General features: G+C 41.3%; 1 protein-coding gene across 6 annotated transcripts in view; it reads left to right on the top strand.

Moving 5' to 3' along the window:
• Nucleotides 1-554: 554 nt before the first annotated feature.
• The window catches only part of gria4a (glutamate receptor, ionotropic, AMPA 4a), a 127,448-nt gene continuing 107,032 nt past the window's right edge, over nt 555-20,970 (top strand). For 5 of the 6 annotated variants that reach the window (XM_030109461.1, XM_030109464.1, XM_030109462.1 and 2 more), the window contains exons 1-2: nt 698-880; nt 5,234-5,392. In XM_030109461.1, the coding sequence (XP_029965321.1) occupies nt 787-880; nt 5,234-5,392 (253 nt within the window). In that variant the 5' untranslated portion in view covers nt 698-786. Of the gene's footprint in view, nt 881-5,233; nt 5,393-20,970 lie in introns of all 6 variants that reach the window. The other variant, XM_030109466.1, reaches the window with a different exon arrangement.

Below are 20,970 nucleotides of genomic sequence, written 5' to 3'. Positions count from 1 at the left end.
CGGTGGTGGGACACACGGAGTGTGTTTTGACAAGCGGCGTGGGCCGCTGCGTAAGGACGGAGTCGGTTTGTAATGCAATTAATTAGACGCAAGCGCAAGCTCCCCGTCGCTCACTCCGTTTGCTTTTGCCCCGTCAATCACAGCACCACAAACCCGCAGCTTTTCTGCAACTCTTTCTCGGGTTTATTCCCTGCGCGCACTCGGTCCTTTGCGCACAGATGGAGGAATGGGGGATGGATAGCAATATGATTTCTGCGAGGTTAAATGCTGCGTCCACAGAGGAAAAAGTGCGAATAAACACGTAAGACTCCTCGCAGGGATTCCGTCCCTCCGCCCCTTTTCTCGGTCATACCCTGTCAATAAAGCAGTGTTACGGCAACTTAAATACTGCAGACTGAGGAGGAAAAGTGGGAGATAGAAAGGAAGGGGTGAGAGAGAGAGAGGGAGAGAGAGAGGCGCGCATGTCCAGTGCTTCCATGCAGACTGTTCGCAGCTCGCCAATCATCGGAGCGAGTTTCCCCACTCTTTCTCTCTCCCCATCTTTACATGTGAGCCGGACACGCAGCGCTTTCCCGGGCGGACACTGCAGGGAAGAAAAAAACAAACAGAAAAACACAACGAAACCACCATGGAATAGGAATATCACCAGGAGGACACGGGAAAAACCGTTCTTATCTTTCTTCTTTTCCCTTTTTTTTTTCTCCTGGCGTCTTTTCTTTCTTTCGCATCCCCCGTCTCCGTCTCGATGTCTCTCAACAGTTTCTGAAAGGATTGAAGGACAGAAAAATGAGGATTATTATTTTTTCTTGGCACTTTCTTGGGGTGTATTCCGCCCTTTGGGGACTCGCGGCAGGGGCTTTCCCCAGCTCGGTGCAGATAGGTGAGTTGGAGTATTACCGATTTTACGCACAGACACTCAGAATTGACACACTTCACTGAATATCTGAAGATTTTGTTTTGACTGCCGTCAACACTGGAAGAGATGCTCCAACTCTCCAAAATTGAATAAATGCAACTCAGTCGTGTTGAAACTGAAGAATACACAACTACAGAAACATCTCTGTGGCGCATCATTCCCTCAGTTCTCTGTTCCAGATATCGTGCTTCTGTGCCGTGACTCATATAGTTTATGAATGCACACAAACTCTCGGAGTCTATCTGTCCTTTTACTGTATTTGAGTGTATTTTAAAAGCTGTTGTGGGTTCATGAATGTTTCAGCGAGCTTTGTTCCCCTTCTAGTCTTCTTCAGTGTTTAGACACTGCAGTATTCTCTCTCTCCCTCTCTCTCTCTCTCTCTCTCTCTCTCTCTCTCTGCCCTTTTCCAGTTACCCCATGTTAGTGCGGGATAAGCCCATCCATCTACCCTCTTTACAGATCAGCGATGAACTTAACTGAATCTAGATAACGATTGGCTTGTCCGGTGCATGTGCACCACGCACGCATATTCCCGTTTGCCCCCTTCTCTCTTTAAGCACAGGCAAACACACATCCGTGCAGGCATGTGTGTGATAATGAATGCACTGCATCACTCCTTGTGGGGGGCAGCTGGGAGGTCCTATAATGAGATTCGGCTCCTTGACTCTGTCTCCCTACAGCTGCCAATAAACTTAATGCGCTAAACGTTTTCTGCTCGGCACACACACATATTTCCTCCGATCTCCGGGCACGCATGTGTGCAAGTGCACACCCAGTTATAGAAAACGCGCACACCGTGTATGCTGCAAACTCAGACTGATACGAAACAGCGGCGAGCGGGCGCACATCCTCGGTGCACACAGTGAACATGCTTGCTTGCACTTTCATCCTGTATCAAGCACATGTGATCGAGCAGCACGCTCGTGTTCTTCTCTGCACTCCTTCCAGCCGTCCCCCTGAAACACTCTCATGTGTATACGTGATCGTTTACTTGATTCTCGGGTTCTCCGGTTCACTTGAGGATGCATTTGCATATATCTGCATTGCACGCAAGAGTAATGTCAAGAAAAAGCGCACAGTTGAGTAATGCTGAACCACAGGAAAGAGACAGAGGTGGATATTTGAGAAATCTGTTGGAGAAACTGCTGCAATAACGTGTCATTTTGGGACACATCCAGACTCCTCATCCAGCTGAAGTAATCTAAATTGTGCTTCAAAATGGATTTCTGCCCAAAAAAATCTTGCATTTCAACATTTGGATAAAAAAAAATGTCAATTTTCAGTCATAGCATGATAGTGTTTGGGTGAAATTATACCATTAATGCAACACACACCGTCTGGCTGCTCGTGTTTGTTGTGTCTACATGTTTATCACTTTGTCTGAAAGAGGCACTGAGAAAATATGAGTAACTTTGAGCCAGAGCAGCACAGATGTAAGCACATGTCATGGAGTCTGTCAATATGTTCCTCCCGACTCCTCCCTGTCATCTTTTCTCCCTCCCTCCTTGTTCTCTCTCTCCAAATGCAATGTCAAGATTTAGAAGATTTAGCTGTCTGTCAGTGTAATCCAATTCAGCTGAACTGAGTCGGATTCAATTAAACCTAAATCGCATTCGTTTATTTCAACTCATCAAGAAGCTCTGAAGTGATCTACTGGATTTGAATTCCAAGTAAAAAGCCAGTGACTTTGAAATGTACAGTGGAACAATATAAAACAGTTCATCTCAGGTTGTTTACATGTTATCAAACTTCGGGTGGGATTGCATGTTTTTGCTTTCTTTGCAGATGTTTGAGCTTCACTTCAGACAAAAACGTGTCTGTGGTGTTCACATTCATCTGAAGAGCATAAGTCCCTTACCTGTTGATTATCTCACTTGCATTAGATCAGACAACTTTAAAACTTAAGGGAGCCAAGGAGAAATCTGCCATGAGTGACATTTTTAAGTAAATAGTTCCCCAGTCACCATTAAATTCTTTTTTTTTCATTTATTCTGTTTTTTTAAAACCTGAACCTAACCTGAAGTTAATTAAAGCACACATTTTCAGAAATGGATTAAGTTTAAATGAAACAGAAACAAATTAATACAACACAAAGCCTCAATGAAAAACACAAGAGAAACACTTTGAATGCTTTCAGGCTACATGTACAATAGATATTTCACATTAAAAAGCTCTAATTAGCACAGAAAACCTCTGCTTTTCATTGCACATTGATCATAAGAGCTGGTAGTATTACGTTCTTAGGTTGGATCATCTGTCATCCGTAAAGTTAGAGGTGCGATTCCCTGTCTGTCCACATGTTGAAGCATCCTTGAGCAAGACACTGAACCCCAAACTGCTCCCAGTGGGTGGACTGTGCACCCTGCACGGCAGCTGCCTCCACTGATGTGTGCGAATGGGATGATGTGATCTGGAACCTGCTCAAACGGTGGAAAAGCGCTATAAGTGAAATCCATTAAGCATGATTTTATCATGTTCATGTCTGAAGTCAGAACCTGTGCAGGATTAGTGAGAATCGTGATGATGGAAGAGACACAGGCAAGCACGGAAAGTCTGGGCGGCTAAGAAGTCATGGCTCAGCCCTGTGCCTGTCTGCAAAGTTTTCAAGTGAAATGAGAGAAGTTTCATTGCCTTGTTGGTTTTAAGACGATGCATTTTCTGTGGCTGTCAACAGTACTTTTTTAAGAACACCTTCCAGACTGAAACAGTTTTGCAGTCATTCATCTCCATCCGAACTGGGAAACGAAAGCTTTCGAAAACACACACCAGGCCGTGGTTGAAGTGGGCTTTTCGGTGCACCTCTGAGCAAATCAACAATAACAAGAAAAACAATTTGCAGCGCTTCTTTAACAAAGTTTATCATTGAAGCAGGAAGTAAGGCACAGATCTAGTGTGGGACGGGGCACCGCACCATTCAGACTGGTTCACCATCAGTTTAGACAAAGTGTTTTGCACCTGGAGTGGCTCCATGTCCTGCTTCACAGACAATAAATCTATTATTCAGGGAAGCAATTTAAAGTTGCACAGAGAAGATCGAGCCAGACAGAAGGTGCAGCGTGAAATCAATCATCAGTTCAGATGATTCTGTCCCCAAATAAAAAAAAAAAGTTGAAAATGGAAATATTTAATTTCATTACAACATTATTTAACAGTTTGTAGCCACTGGGTGCAAATCAGAGACGTGAACACAAAATTCAGAAAATGTGATCAAGAAGTGAACAGTCAGTCCTCTGCCTCTGAAACACTGCTTGTGGGACCTGTAAACATACATGTGATGGAAAAAAGCAGGGCAGAGTCAGGAGAGAGAGAGAGAGAGAGAGAGAGAGAGAGAGAGAGAGAGAGAGAGAGAGAGAGAGAGAACATTTAATCCTTGAATTGCAAGAAACTATTCACACTAATCAAATATCACATGTTCACCAGCTATCATAAGCTCTAGTCCTGCATCAAAGTCGTCCTTTCCAATAAAAATCACTTGTTAGACGACGCCATAGCAGGCACAGAGAGAGAGTTTAGGGTGTGATGTGGTCCAAGCTTTGTGAAGGAGCATCCATTCCCCCACATTATGAAAACCTCATGTAAGACGAGACGTCCCGTTTTTATGAAGGACACGTTGGACACTTGGGAATTCGCTAAAAGCATCACATGAGCACCAAGTGGTTAAGTCAATTAATACCGGGGCTGCTATTCCAGGATTTGCCATTTGTATTAAATTCCTAAAACATGTTTTCATGTTTATTTTGTCCCGTTTTATGATTTAGCGCTTTTTCCCACTTTCACTCTTAATGTTCAGCAGTTTCTTTCTTTCTATTGACATCCTTGAATTTTTAAACCAAGCATCACTCAGCACTCTTTCATCACAAACGCTTTTGTTTTACACTTTAAATCTGGCCTTCCTCCTCTCCTATAGCCTCTTTGACTAATTATCTCTTTGAGGACTTTTCTTGTCAATAGAGTTGTCTCTGCTTTCTTCTCTCTCTCTCTGTTTTTTTTTTTTTTTTTTTTTTTTAGATTTGATCAATGACAGGTGAAGCATGTGTGAATATCCTCAAGTGTGTTTGTTCATGTTTGTTGGTGAGACTGAGAGGGTTCGCTGAAAGACAAATTACCTTTTGCGGCAATGCTAATGAAGGATTTGCATTACTCTCCCTCTCTCCTCCTCTCTGTTTTTCTCTGCCCTTCCCATCTATCTCTGTTTCCCCACATTACTCACCTTCTTCCCGTCTCTCCCTCGCTCTCCCACCATATTTCCCCATCTCCGCCCTACAATAACTCACTTCCTTCCCTCTCCATCATCCTCTTTCCTCTGCCTCTCTCTAGGTGGACTGTTCATTAGGAATACTGATCAGGAGTACACGGCGTTTCGACTCGCGATCTTCCTTCACAACACCAGCCCTAATGCTACGGAAGCGCCCTTTAACCTGGTTCCGCATGTGGACAACATAGAGACGGCCAACAGCTTCGCAGTCACCAACGCATGTAAGTCTTTGGATGTGTGCGAGCGAAAATAAGACTGAGGTATTTACTGTCTTCCTTTCTCCCCTCCGCTCATTACTGTGCCCTCTCAGTGTTTCAGTCTGTAGCTAATCTCTCTTTACTGCTGGATAACGATTGGTTTAATTAGGAACTGAAGTTATTTAAAAAGTGGAGCTGTAACTCCAGAAGTTTGCGATGTGCATTACAGCTGCTGAGGGCGTCTTCGGTGGATATTGTTGGAAAATTGGCTTGTTGAAGAAATTGCCACTTCGAAATGTTGATCCGGGACTCCGTGAGGTGTAATTTGAAAGTCTCACAAGAAAAACTCCTCGCCGTGGCACGTTGTGAGACTGAGTCAAGTGGTTGATTCTGGCTGTTCTGACATCTTTGGCTCAGTTTTGTTTCCATATGTACGGTCACATTTCCTCACATTATCTCTACCATATAAAAATTATTACAGTGATGAAATGAGTCTGGCAAGAGTTGCAGGCAGTGTTGAAAATGGGCCCTTTGTGTTCAGAACAGAGGGGAACAGTTGGTACTTGTGTCCTCTGTGATCTTTTGAAGGATGACAGCTAATCTTTCACCATCCCTGTCTGTTCTGTGAGACTCCAGATTTAATCCGTCGCACTGACTCTCAACCTGAAAGCCTGTAAGAGATTTTTTTCCGGTGTTTGCTCCGGCGAGTAAACATGAACAACACTGTTTTGCCAACAGTGCAGAGCAGATATGCAAGCTACAGGTGCCTGCATTGTTTTGATTTTAAAAGTGTTACAAGGGTATAAATTTAACTTTGACACAGAATCCAGTCATAAAGTTTCAAACTCTGACCACTACGTTATTACCATAGATGGTGGAGGACTGAGAATACAATCAGAAGCAGCTTGAGAAAAGTCCAGTGCGAGTTTTTAAAGAAAACATTCAGACGTTTCTTGGCTCATTCCAGTGAAATTAACTACAATCAGTGTTGGCAGTGAACCATCTACGTCTTCTGCATATTTCTCCACTGAGATAATGTAATGGGAAAAAGAACTAATAAGCGTTGTAGGAGCACTTCATAAGATTAAAACCCCACATTAAGAAACATTTTGTCTTATTTGGTGCACATCTTTCACACAGTCTGAGCTGAAAGTGATTTCTGCAGGTAAATATTCTGTAAACATTTGCCAACAAGACCACAAGGTTTCACGCTTTGGTTCGTATCCTGGTGTTTTTTCCTTAGAAATGATAGCTCTGTGTGTTATATTCTCGTCTTCATGCCGACTGTCCATCACAGACCAGATCCAACATATTTAACATGAACTTTTCAGTTTCTTAAAAAAAAAACGAACATACTTTGAAAGCTGAAGTTATTAAGATTGACCAAAGAAAAAAAACTAATTGCAGATTTTTAGACCATTCCACAGCCATGAAATCAAAATAAACATGTACCGTCTGTGTAGTTACAGTTAAGAGGGTTAATTCCTTTAGTCTGTCTGGTGTGGGTGAATGAGCTGAAAATGATATGATTAGTGTCTTAAATTAGGCAAAAACACGACGGTCACAGCTCCTCCTCTCAGGCTGGATAGATATCCTCACTTGGTGATTCGCTCTTAATGTTTGAGCTTCATTTTCATATTTATCCATCACAGAAATGTGATAATTGGCTTTCAGATGTCTATTAGTGGACAGAGGTTTCTGACACTACGATCTGAAGCCTACATTACAGCAAGGTGTGTTTTGTTTTTCCGCCCATGTTTTGAGTGTTTCGAAAGAATTGCAACAGAATCTCCCCCTCCAGTGTGAATGAGAGGAAATGAAAGCTCTGGTTATTCTCTATATACGCTTCATTGTGTGTCTGAATGGGCTTATTTTGATTTAATGTGTGCAAAAGCGAGCGCTGGGCCTGAACATTCTGAAGAGTGTGTTGGGGTTATGTTTTGACGACAGTCAAAAATGTTAAAAGGAAAATCTCTCTGCTGAATCTGAAGATTGTTCATTGTGAAGATGTTTTGGTGGTAGATTGGTTTTCGTGCAGAAAGACTGAATTCCTCTCAGGGGTGTCGTTTCATATCACATCCCCTTGTTAGTACAGCCGTGCGGCTCATCCATCTTATTTTAGTTAAAAATTTCAGGTGATTGCGTTGTAATGTTTTACCTCCTTATCTCATTAAGCTTTAACAAATCGACCACTGGGGCTGTTAACCAGGCAGAGCCAGCAAAATCAATACAGTATTAAACAACAATACAGTGCTTCTCCTCACAATATTATTTCAATATGTGTAACAGGAACAAAGAAACGACTCTCAAAAGGGCACTTTAAAATGTGAGAGGTTTTGAAGTTCATCTGGCAATGGATTTATGATGTGTGTTTATTTTACATGGGCAAACTAAATGCAGACTTTTAATATCCTTGGAGGGGATTATGATAAGGTTTAAATGCAGCCAGATGCAAGTCGCACGCAATCATAAATCAAAACTGTGCGATGCAATTTTCAAGTTTGTTTTTTTTTTTCTCCTCCCAACTGCATTATAGACCCACATGAATGAATAGATTAGTTAATACATCCTGCGATGATTGAAAAATTAATAGTCCATCCACTATCCCGGCCCACAGATATCCTCACACGCTGCCTCCGTTTCTGCCGATTGAAAAGCTGCACAGTGAATGAACACACATCAGGTGCCTCCCCTCGAACATACAGAGAGGAGCACGAATACGCTGAGGAGCAAAAAGCTTCAAAGTCCTCTTTCCTTCTGATGTCAGAAAATAAGTATGTGTGCCTTTTTTTTTTTTTTAATAGCAGTGTTGCACTTAAGCATGTGTGTCTTTAGGTTGTGAGGTGTAGTAGTGTAGTAGAACAGTACCTGGTGAAAATGCATGCATGCACAAGGAAAACCTGTAAAGTCCAGAAGGTTCCTGTGCTCTGTGCCAAACTGGGACGTTCTCCCAAGGTAACAATGGAAAAAGACTTACACCTTTATAGTTTGCAAGTTTCCCATCAGAAGTTTCTCAGCAGCTTCAGACGCTCTTGGGGGAAACATCACTCGAACAAGAACTTAATGAACCTTATATACCCACAATACTGCAGTACATCCAGAACAAAGGTATCTGTACCATTACCACGCGGCGCATTGAAGCCTTTGGCTCATCTTTTATATCTGTGATGGCGATGCATCACTGACTCGGGGAAGTAGGACCTCACCTGGTCTTGCAGAGAAATACATAAACATTTCAGTGTTTGCTGAGACTAGACCACCGTGCAGCCAGCCTGACCATATTTTATACTATTTTTCATCAGATCCCACTGTCTTCTGCTAGTCCTGAACGTCCAGTTCTCAAATGTAATGGAAAAGAAATGTAAAACAAATGCATTTGTCTTGAGTTTTAGAAGTTTTTATTTATTTATTTTGTTGTTGTTATTGATGGAAACGTCTTTGTAATAAAGAGTGCTATTTTTTGCAGCTTGATCAACTCTTGGCTCTTAGTTTTCCTTCCTTCCTTTTTTGCCTCATCCACTCTCCCAGTTTGTGTCCGTCTACCTCCGTAGTATCCTTCCATTTTTTTCCTACCGCCTTGTTCAAGTCAAGGTCTGCTGTCAGCTGGAGATGATCCCAGACGACTCTGTAAGAAGAACATAACCCTGGACAAATACACACACACACACACACACACACACACACACACACACACTCATTCACACCAACAAAGGCCCTAATTAACTGAAAACCCATGTTATCGGACTGATGGAGGACGTGTGTGTGTGTGTGTGTGTGTGTGTGTGTGTGTGTGTGTGTGTGTGTGTGTGTGTGTGTGTGTGTGTGTGTGTGTGTGTGTGTGTGTGTGTGTGTGTGTGTGTGTGTGTGTGTGTGTGTGTGTGTGTGTGTGTGTGTGACTCATCAGCATTAGGAAATAAGGTGTGTTTTGTAAATGAAGCTGTTTTACGAGAACACTTTGCTCTCAGTCTCCACAGGCGATGCTTAACAAACGCAATCACTTCTGTCTTCCCCTCAATTGCTGCCTTTCTCCTCTCTCTTGCTCCATCCACGCTTCTTGCCTTCCCCCAGATCCTCCCACCCCCCCCCCCTTTGTCACCCCATCTCCTCAGACTTCTCCTCTTCTCCTCTCCCATTCTTTTCTTCATCACATTTTGCCGTCTCTCTCTCCTCTGCACAAGCGTGGTGAATGGATCTCTAAATTAATCCCTGACTCTTGCTCCGGGTGGAGAGCAATGCACCGAATTAGAATAGGGAATTCTGCCTCTGACCTTGGCTAGTTCTTCTCTATTCTAGTATTCAGAAAGCGTGAATGGAGCATGAAAAAAATCCCCGGTCCCCATCGTTTTCCCTATTCACGGAGGGATACAACTCATTTTCTTGTGCCATGGTCGCACATCCACATAGTTACTGTCTCTCCTTTGTTGTTGTTGTTGTTTCTTGCTTACACACACATTCACGGATGTCTCTGTTTGCATGGTGAGAAGCATATCATTGTAAGAGTGTGTTTGCATCACTTCTGTGGCATCTGTGTATTAACATGACCAAAGGCTGCTGAGTGTGTGTGTGTGTGTCCACATTTCTGTCCACAAACTGCATGTGTGCAAACTGGAATTGCTTAAGTACGTATAATTGCGGTTCTGTGTGAGTGTGCGGTGAAAAGAATCCACTGAAACAGAGTGTGATGAAGATGGACAGTAAGTGATAAGGTGAATTAGGGACGGAGAAGAAAGAAATGGAGAGGAAAGGATTTATAACAAAGAGGTGGTTATGCTTGATCTGCGGTGCCAGAGATGAGACAGTGAATGTGGTGCAGCCATGGCTGGAAATGCGACTCCCGATGTGTGGAATGAAACTTTTATTGTCATGTACTTTCTGAATATTAAGACAAATGAAGCATCTTTTTTTCTTCTGTTCTGTTCTGTTCTGTTTTCGAGAGAATGTGTGTGTGCTGTGTGTGCTTGATTATGGTTTGGGTGGTTGATTTTTGCAGCTGAGCAAAGCCTCATTTGTCACTGTGAGTTAATATGGATTGTTCCGATAGTGAATCATTCACCAATCCATACTGTTTACGTATTATTGACCGCCGCGGATTGCATATAAATGCGGGCTGCACCTGATGATCTTCGCAGTCTGACTGAGACCAACTGTGGGAGCCTGGTTCTCACTGATCTGTCAGACAGTCCGAGGTTCTGACATCCACTTCTGAAAGTTAAAGTCAAACTGTAAATGCACATGTGACGCACACATCAGATTGCTGTTAACCAGCATGGATTCACCAGATGAATCATTAGGAATGACATCGGTTGTGGTTTAATTTGCATCAGATTTTTGAATAAAAAAATTAAACTGAAAAACTTAGCTGAGCTTTAAATGGAGCACAAATAGTTTGACAGTAAAGTACAGGAAGTTGTATATTTGTTGAACACTGGTGAAACTTCTGCATCTTCAGTATCTTTAATGGTTACTGGCGACAGCTTTGATTTTTTTCTTCCCTGTAACTCTGATTTATGTCTTCAAAAGTGAGAATAAAAGCTAAGTCTGTCACACTGTTTGAATTAGGTTGTGCAACTGAAATGCTGATGAAGCAGGAGGAACGCCTGTCATGAAACGACAAATCCATCATCTGTGAAGGTTTTAACAAGTCACAAATCAGAAAGTACTGATATTTGTGTTAAAATTCAGAGTTTAAAAGTAAAAACTCAGAAAAATGTATACTCAAGGATTTACTTTATTGTTTCCTTTTTTATTCATTGAAGAAAAGTTCTCCATGTTTTAACTGCTCACATCCTCAGTGCCTACATTATGACTGGTAAATTATTTTGATGGAATATTTACACTTCACATAAGAGTAACCGTGATTTGTGTTCTAGTTGTTGCTGTTTTAGAATAAGTAACAGGTTTCAGACCTGTATCCACACATTTGTGCTCCAGTCAATCAGGGGGTGTTTATTAAATATGTATACTCAGCAGTGAACAGTCAGATAAGTACAATTGGCCTGTGTTGCATAACTATATTAAATCAGTAAACAGCCTCAGCACTGTTCTGTACTGGAGTTATGCGCTGGTGTTTGATGCTATGAAGACTTCTGTTTTGATCGTCAGCCTGTTTATTCACAGATAGCTCACATTGTTGTAACAAAGTTCATTCATAAAAAAAAAAACTATTAAAGCAGCTTGATTTTTGCTAATTGGACATCACATGTTACGAAGAGAGATTTTTATTATAGTCCTTTTTTTTTTTTACCGAAAAGCAAAAAGACACATGTAGTTGTAATATTTTGCTTTTACTTATCTAATATATAATTCATTGTGTAAGCATGTTGAGTTAAAGGATAAGCTCGATCAGGGTATCAAACACGCTTCGGTTCATCTGCCATATACAGTGCAATTTCATCTTGAGTTGACTGGACTGGTAAAGTGTTGATACAAAAACCTTTAAATTTCAATCTTGAAGTTTTTCTTTGTCGTGGTGCAGAGTATATGTGATGAAAAATGTTTCTATTTTTTTTTTTTTTTTTACAAAATGAAACAGTAACTCCAGAAAATGACTAAAATCTCAACATAAAGTAAATTTGAATGATACCCTGTGGTGCAAAATACATTGAAATGTCCAGAAACTTCTCCTGTTGCATTATGCATGATTTTATAAACACACCCTGACCCCATGGCTTTGAGGCTAGTTTAATGAAAATGATGGCAGCATCACAGACATCTCAGCTTGAGTCTCAGTGTTATGTTCTCTCCTTTTTTTTTTTTTAATTTGTTTTCTTACTATCTGCCATTTACGTGGTGGTTTAAGGGGCAAGACTGGAGCCGGTTTTGGTCCATGAGCCTTATGTTTGACAGCTCTGAACTAGGATATATGGAGGAGCGATTTATATAGAGTGAATTTCAGTGCAGTCAGTTTCTCTTTCGCTGCTCATTCATCTTTCTCTTCTTCACTCATCTCTGCAAAGCACAGCTGGCAACATGTCGGGGGTACGAGTGACTGGCAGAGGGCAAACCAACCAACAGGTTGACTGTCGGCATTACGGTGTTTCCACACGGCTCCTCTGTGTTTCTGAGCCACACAGAATTAGTATAATACTGTATAGCTTTTCTATGTTGCCAGTAAAGACAATGAGGCCACCACAGATTTAATAAGCTTGAGTTTCACCAGGAGTCATTTTTCTTAGTAAAACAGCTTAAAAGATTTCAAATTACCAGATACGTTTGTTAACAACTTCTGGCATCTGTACAAAACTGGAAGTCTTTGCTGACTTGCAGTATTAAGAAGTTATTTGTTTGTAGCAATCATCACAGTCGTTCAGCTTAATGTTTTCCACTGAAGCTCATTAAACATTTTTGTCTTTACTTCATTTTTCCACATTACATTCTGTTTTAAAAAAGTGTTCAGAAATGTGTAGTTTTTATGAATATAAAACCCCTGAAATATTTTTTACATATGCAGGGTGATGCAAATGTATTATAGTGACATATCCTGAATTCATCTGCATTGACACTGAGAGTAACCATGTTAAAATTCAAAAACGAAACACAATACATAACTACATAACTACATAACATACTGTGTATCGAAATCTTTGCATCAGATATTTAGATTACTTTATTTTACAACTTTCCACAACTTTTTTCACTCTTTACAGCTCAAGTTAATTTAACTGTGACTCTTCAGTCTACAGTATGAGATTGATTGATACCATTGAACCCAATAAAACCCAAAGGTTTCCCTTCCGGGGGCTTTTTTCCACCATGTTTCCAACATAGAAACACGCCTTTTATCCCTATTGCGGACACGGAGGAATTACTTGTTTCATGCTGATTAATAATTGAAAGCGTGTTGATACACCGCTGACCATAAATACACACATGCACACATAAGCTCAGTGTGTATACACACATTAACACACACTTCTGAGGAGGTTCACATTCACTCTTCTCTCCAGGCTGTCCAGACTCAGAGCTTTGATTAAATAGATTCCTGAAACAGCTTACTACAACACACCCACCCACACACACACACACACACACACACACACACCAATGCAATATTGTACACCATCTCTCTCTCTCTCTCACTCTCGCTCTCTCTCTTTCTGACACACATGCACATTGATTCGCCACCCTGTCTGTATATTTCTGGCTTCCTTGCGTGAGGCGTTCTCTGTGTGCCTCCGTCACTTCTTCCAGTAAATGTCAGTGTCACCTTGTAGATGGTTTTAGGTGTTTGATATTAGCGCTGTGCCGTCTTTATTGGTGATGTTTTGCATGGTCATGTGTCTTCTTAATGACGACGCTGGGGAAAATATCGTGAAATGGTATCTGAGAACCCCGGCAGGGGAAGGAGATTTACTTTGCAGCGAGCCCCTGTGTATTCATGTTACCAGCGCTGGATGACTCAGTCAGGACCTTAAATTACTTTTAAGGCATCAGGATGCGTAATCTGGATTTTTTTTTTTTTTTTTTTTTTTTGTACGCCATGGCAATCCTGGGTTAATGTTATGGTAACATCACATGTCGTTTCTCAGATCTCTTGAATTTGCTACATATCAGTAATGTCAGTGTCAAATGTTTGGGTTTTCTCTTTCCTTTTGTTGTCAAGTCAAAAGTGATATAATAACTAGAATCAGTGTTGACGAAAACTTGTGACAAGAACATGTTTCACCATACATCAAGTTTTGTATGACTGTGGAGAATAGTGTCCTCCTGGTTGGAACAAATATAGGATCTGAAAATGCTGACTAATCAGCAATCTAACTTCTATCCAAATGATGTTTTAGTTGGATTTCACTACACTTTAAAGTCAGTACAAACAACTGTATTCACATACTGCTAAATATTTGTAACTTTTCCTGTTCGTTAAAGAGGATGTGGTTATTTACGCATACTGCATTAATAACAATAGCATGGATCCTAAGCAGAGTAAACGATAACTCAACAAGGGTTGAAGCTTCCCCTTCAGCTAGATGGCTTTTATTTTAACCAATCATGCAGCATTGACAGACGTCACATATATTTGCACGGCTAAACTGCAGCAACAGCTTGAAAACAGTCGCCCTTGTTTCAGAAAAATTGTACTATGTTGGTAGCTATATGTGTGTTTGCTAAGAGCCGCTGTGACTGGGGAAATAACAACACACTGGTAGGAGAAGTAGCAGCAGAAACATAGTTGTTTATATTCAACATGAGCAGCAGTGATGTGGTGATTTAAATCACACTGTGTTTTACATCCAGCACACCCAAGAGAGATCAGCTGTGTATGAAGCTCGGCGGGCACGGAAAGGCAAAAATGCATGAAGGCTGCTGTGAACAGATGTGTCCACTCTAGCAAAATGACAAAAAAATTCAGCTCTGTTTTATTTGCTGTGCATTTTGTCAAACGCAACGAAGCCATCTCATGGCACTTTACACACAATTCCATGTGAGTGGAAAACCCACTTTCTGCAGAAAAAAGCCCGTCAACAGATCAAAACTCAGAGGCAGCTGCTTTCTGCTCGCTCCACTTGGGGTTAGATGATGGTAAGAGAGAAGAGGAAAGGACAAAGAACAAATAAACAGTCAAGTTGATATTACACAGCAAGATTATCCACACACTGCAGGAAGTACAGATCAGGAACTCCCGGGTCCACAACCAGAGATCCGTGCTCAAAGGCCGAGGAGTTACGTGAGGACTCGGGAAGTCTTGCAGTCGGTTTACAAGTGAATACTGATTAGGGAAATTTAGCTCCACTTCTTGCAGTCTGCATACTTCATTTCATAACCAAATTAATGAATCCCTCTTTGTAGATGTTCATGTATTTTTAAACGTTTTCATTATTTCATCGGTGTGTGTATAGAGGGTCATGAACGCAATCCCTCACGCTGCACAAAGTAATGGGGAATAGAGGACTTTGTGCTCTCAGTTATTAAAGAAAAACATGCTCATCATTACTCTTTCCCTTCTGCACTTTAGTTATAATCTGCCTCACAGACGAAATGTAACTTCTACTCTCAAAGCTGCCACCGATCATCGTTATGCAAAAGGGAAAAACTCCAAAGCAAAAGTAATGTGAACAAACAGGAAGTTTGTATTCTAATACAGGGATATTTCTGTGTAATTTTCTTTGCAAAACTTAAATGTATAAAAGCACTTTATGATAATTAACAATGGCAAAATAGTGTTTGGAGAATTGAAAAGTTTTTTCCACTTCGCAGTCCAAAAATGAAAGCGAGACGTCAGTGGTGATCTTTGTCTTGTGATGTTCAGGTTCCTAGGTTTCTTTTTACCCCCCCATCCCACCCCAAAAAAACTTTCTGAATCTACCCCCGGGGGTATCATTGCAGCAGCATTTTTCCGTTGTCGTTTGGAGAGCATTACTTCCTCCTTTAAGAATCACAACGTTGCATCATTTCATACCAGCCTCAGTGGTGATGGCCACAAAGTAAGCAGTGTTATTAGACCATGCGGTGCTGCACAGTGAGCCCACACACACGCTCCAGGTAATCTGATTTCAATTCATGTTACAATAAAACAGACTGTGTCTCAGTATGTTTCCATGCTTTCATTAAAAAGTGTGCTGCCAGAGACTAAACTGACATATCGCTGCACCAACAAAAGCCATAGAATGTTTCTTAAAGCCTGTAAATGTTGTTTCTGTAATGAGTAGTGCTGGAGGCTATGACGCACAATCAGCATCAGATCCAATTATGGCACCTTCTGGTCCTTTTCAGCTTTTTGTTGCCAATCATGATGTGAACATGAGTACTTTTTTTATAAATTGAGATTGGATGTGGTGTGTATGACCTTCATAATGTGACGGCTCACATGTTTGTTACGACACAATGAAAAGATCTTTATATTCCCTCATCAATGAGATCGAAAGAGAGGCGTATCGACTGTGAGGACGGCACACTAACTCAGGTTGTTTTGATGACAGAGAAAAGGTGGGAGGTAACTTCACTCAGTATCTGATTTTGAGCGGCACTCGACATCAGGAGTTTTCCACTCGTCCGTGATGTCGGTTATTTGGTGAAGAGCCGAAGCTGTCTGGCCAGTCAACACTTCATCCAACTGGCTGCTTTTTCTTCTTCTGCGACTCAAGTGCTCGTAGCCTGTCATAAGCACCCTTTATGACAGAGGTTGTGTATGTGCAATTTATTTTCACTTTAAATTACATTATTGTCATGAGTGCTCAGGCCTAAAAAGAAAATTATATTTGATAAAAGTTTTTTTTTTTCTTTTCAAGAACAAAGTGAAATACGTGTTGCTGCGCATTCATAACAGCAAACATTCTGAGAGATCGTTCATTTCTTGTGGCAATACTTATGAGTGTTATGAAATTTCTTTAAGGAAATCGGTGACCTGTTTTTTTTTTTTTTTAATGTTTGTTTTGTGCAACCACAACAAATCCCACCACAATTTCATCTGTTTCATATTTTACTTGTATTCAATTGCACAGACACAGCAGCTAAAAGCAAGACTGCGGGCAAGGTTGGTGTTAAATTACAGGCATTCAATGTTGTAAGTGAGCAGGGTTTGTTTTCAGTGTTTTAAATTACACTCAATAATCAGAGAAAAAAACTAACTATACAACAAATAGAGAAGAGCAAAAGCAATTGCAATCCCAGTGAATGTCTAGAAAGTTAGAAACGGTGAATTCATGCGATGGCTTTCATTAAACCAATATTGTATTCATCAGAAATATGAACATTATGTCTTGTATTGACTAAAATTTATTCATTTTCTTCCTGTTTACAATGGAAAAAAAAAGTGTAAAGGGGCAGACGACAAGGTTTAATTCGATAGATTAAAATTCTCAATTCATTTCTCTTAATTTATGTGTTGAAGATTGCAGGTTTGGAGAGCGAATTAATTTCTTGACCAAAATCCTTTGAGTCAAGGTCCTGCAGTTTAGTTAAGAACAGTTACACTCATGAATACAAAGTGGAAAAATAACCCGTACTTAAATTCAAAAGCCCAAATTAGAACATGGAATACAGCACAATCTGAAAAAAAACATTAAAATCAGAATACTCCTGCATAATGTCAAAACACTGTGCCAGTCCCACGTTGCACGGTGACTTAACACCAGCATAGGAATTCCTGAAAAATATTTGAGGACATTTCACTCAGAAAATATGTTAAAACATCTCAGAGAAATTTCAAAGCGGAGGTGACAGCTGGGCGTGTATCTGAAGGAGAAGGTCTAATCGAAAGGAAAGGCAGTGAAGTGGAACTGGCAGAGCAGCTGTGGTATTCAGAAGGAAGTCTTACTCGCTCAAAAAACCAATCACATCAAGAATATTTTGGTCTGCGGTGCCAAAAAGCTGTAGATCATACAGCTGCAGTACAAAGCCCTCCAGTTTTAAAGGTGAAACTGGGACAATGGATCTTTGTTTGGGGAGTCACACTGATACTTAGTCTGCACAGAAACTCATATTAATGATATTCTTATTTTATGGGTCTGCAGTTCCTTGAGGCAAGATGAGACAGAGTGAGAGAGTCATATTGCAGGTTTTTTTTACAGACTATCAACCCTGAAGCTGGTACAGAAAAATCCACCCACAACACACTGCAGTGTTGTCTGTCAGTGCTCAGTGACACCGAATTAACCGCAGAAGGAAAACGTTTTAAATATTCCCTTCGTCGGCCATGATTGATTCATGTCTGAAGAATTGCTTTGTTTGTTTGAAACGATTTGCAGACGAGCGCCACATTCTGCCTCCTGCTCGCGAGAGCCCCAGTGGTAAATGAACAGTGTGTAATATTATTAGACTCAGTGAATAGCAGCGCTCCCTCCAGGTAATCTGACTTTGCTGCGATGAAAAGCTGACCGTGTCTCTTTAACACACATGCTGACCCACACCTACACATTTGTATGCAGTCAGGCAGCGAGAGCCTCAACCGCCTCAGTCTGCGTAATGTGTTTCATTAAGACCGCTACCTTCCCAGTGGGCATGATAGCAGTGCTGCAAAGAGGGAGGAAAAAAAAAAAAGTCTGTTTCCTCTGTTTGTTTTTCACGCTCTGGCGTTTGGAAGATGAAAAGCATGAGAAGAGATGACAGCGGATTTTAAGTGTTACGCGTCGCCTTAGCAAAACACAAGGGTGTTTATACTGAATGGAGCCATGTTCGCTGTAATTGTCTGTGACGTCTTTTTGTTGTTCCTCACTCTCGCGGCTTAGCTGCTGCTGTTTTTTTCATGTTCTGATCAAAGGATTTCCATTTGCAGACTTTCTTCTCTCGTGCTTTCATTCCTCTCACTTTGCTTTGTTACTCTCATAAGTACATGCGTGCTTCTCGGACATAATCGCAAACACAAACACGGTGCTCCTCCGGTTCCTCAGTTTCCTACTTCTGCTCGTCCTTTAGCTCTCACTGGCAGTCCTCTTTGAGTCATGGTCACCACTTACAGAATTTCTTCTCTCACTCTGTCGCCGGCTCCCTCACAGCCTCCTCTGTCTGTCATTACTCTTCCTCATTACTCATTAGCCGTTAACGGGCTTTCAGTTCGGGACAAAAGCTGCGATGTGTGTCGAGTGGCTTCATCTAAACTCGAACTGACACATCAGCTGCCGAAGCACAACTTGAACCTACACCTTCATCTGTCACCTCCTCGTCCAGCCCATGTTTGTCACGACACCCTGAGCATTTTTTTTTTCTTGGTGTTCTGAACTCACCTGGACTACAAACCTCTCCCGGGGGAACAGAGGGACAGTAGAGACTGGACTTCCTTCAGGAGGGATGTCTCTAATGATGATGATGATGAGAATATGCATGGCCAACACTGTGAAACGACTTCATTGGTGGTTGGAGAAGTTTTAGACAAACAAATGATTTATGTCAAAATAAATGAATCTAACGTGACATTTAGTTAGATTGAATTCAAGCAGTGTTGCTTCCTGTTGGTGATGTACCCTTTAGTGTATCTGACACACACACACACACACACACACACACACACACACACACACAGACACCTACCTGAAACCTATGGTGTGTGTTTGTTTCCATGGATTTATGATGTGGATGAAAGGAAGGGCATTAGTTAATATTGATGAGTGCTGCCACTCAGCCCTGTCACTGAGGCCCACTTAGAGATGAGAGACATGACCTTTACACACACACACACACACACACACACACACACACACACACACACACACACACACACACACACACACACACACACACACACACACACACCAAACCGCAACCAAGACACCTTCGTGCATTTTATTCCCAGTTTCGACACCACAATAATAACTTAATTAATGTTTTTGAAGGTTTCACACTCAGTAGTACACAGTCAGTAAATCAGGGACACAGGTTGTACTTTTTTGTTTTTTGGGAAATCTGCATTAACGCTCACTGTAATGCTCACTGTAACTGTTACTCACCGGACCCTGTCATTACCCGAACACAGTGTTTCCTAATCCCTGTCCAACATGTTTTAAAGGTTTCCCTCTTCCAACACACCCATACCTCAGTCCTCTCCTAAAAAGATCAGATCGTCCTTTTGAGGGTTTTCTTTTTGTCCAAGGAAAGATATCAGAGAAAGCTTGATAATGGTGATAAATACACACCCACACAAATGAACACACATGCACATACATATTTACAAATGCACCAATGGGAAAGCAGAAGTCATGAAAGCTAAACTCTCCTCACTCTTTCTCCAAATCGCAGCATGTCTCTATGTACATTGATGTTGCCCTTTATTGGTTCAAACCATGCTGTCTCTTCCAGATTACTGATATTCTTTCAAAGCTTATAGCCGATGTCGGCCTTGAACCAATTCATCCCTCATGGCCCATTGGTATTCAGCAAGGGTAATAGAGTCCTAGGTAACCAGAAGGTAATTCATCACACTTACAAATAAGAAGAGACAGTGTAGGAAGCCAAAAAATATATATATTAAACTGATCAGAGCAGGAACAAGGCCCATGAAGAGAGAGAAATGCTCTCATGGAGCTACAGGAGAATAATTAATTATCCTCTCCAAAGCAAATATCAGGAAGAAAACAGGCTTTCATGAACCTCCACTAATTGCTGCACATACAAGCACATACACACGCTCAGCAAGGAACGGACTGGAATTGATCTAACCTTTCTGCGAGTCAGATAGACGACAGCTCCATGAGTTTGGACATGTTTCCTTAGTTTATGTTTACTGCCTGCCAAATGTTTTTCAGTTTTTTTTTGTTTTGTTTTGTTTTATGTCAGCAACGGTATTTCTCTCCTAAAGAAGACTGGTTTAGCTGTGAGTGTTCATGTGCGAGTGCATCTCTGTGTCACGGAGCAGTAAAGATGTGTATCGCCGTTTCAAAAGTCACATCACAGCTTTCCCGTTCACTTTCTGGCTCTTCTTTCTGAGGTAGTGGAGTGTATCAAATAACACACACACACACACACACACACAGACACACACAATCGATCTGGCCCTTCAGACAGTCGTAGTGATGGATGGACACTCCCTTGCTTCTATTTTTACCCAGTGCACCCTGTGTGTCTGCCCTCTTCTCCTTACAAGTATAGAAACATAAAGAAAAGCCCTGACACTCGCTAACAGACCAGTTTGTATGTCTCGTCTGCGAAGACATGCACAGCAGTCTGCTCCCGTG

This window comes from Salarias fasciatus, chromosome 14 (assembly GCF_902148845.1).
Source record: "Salarias fasciatus chromosome 14, fSalaFa1.1, whole genome shotgun sequence".
NCBI lineage: Eukaryota > Metazoa > Chordata > Actinopteri > Blenniiformes > Blenniidae > Salarias > Salarias fasciatus.
Note: the sequence above shows the minus strand (reverse complement) of the source record. Positions and strands in the feature narration are given on the sequence as shown.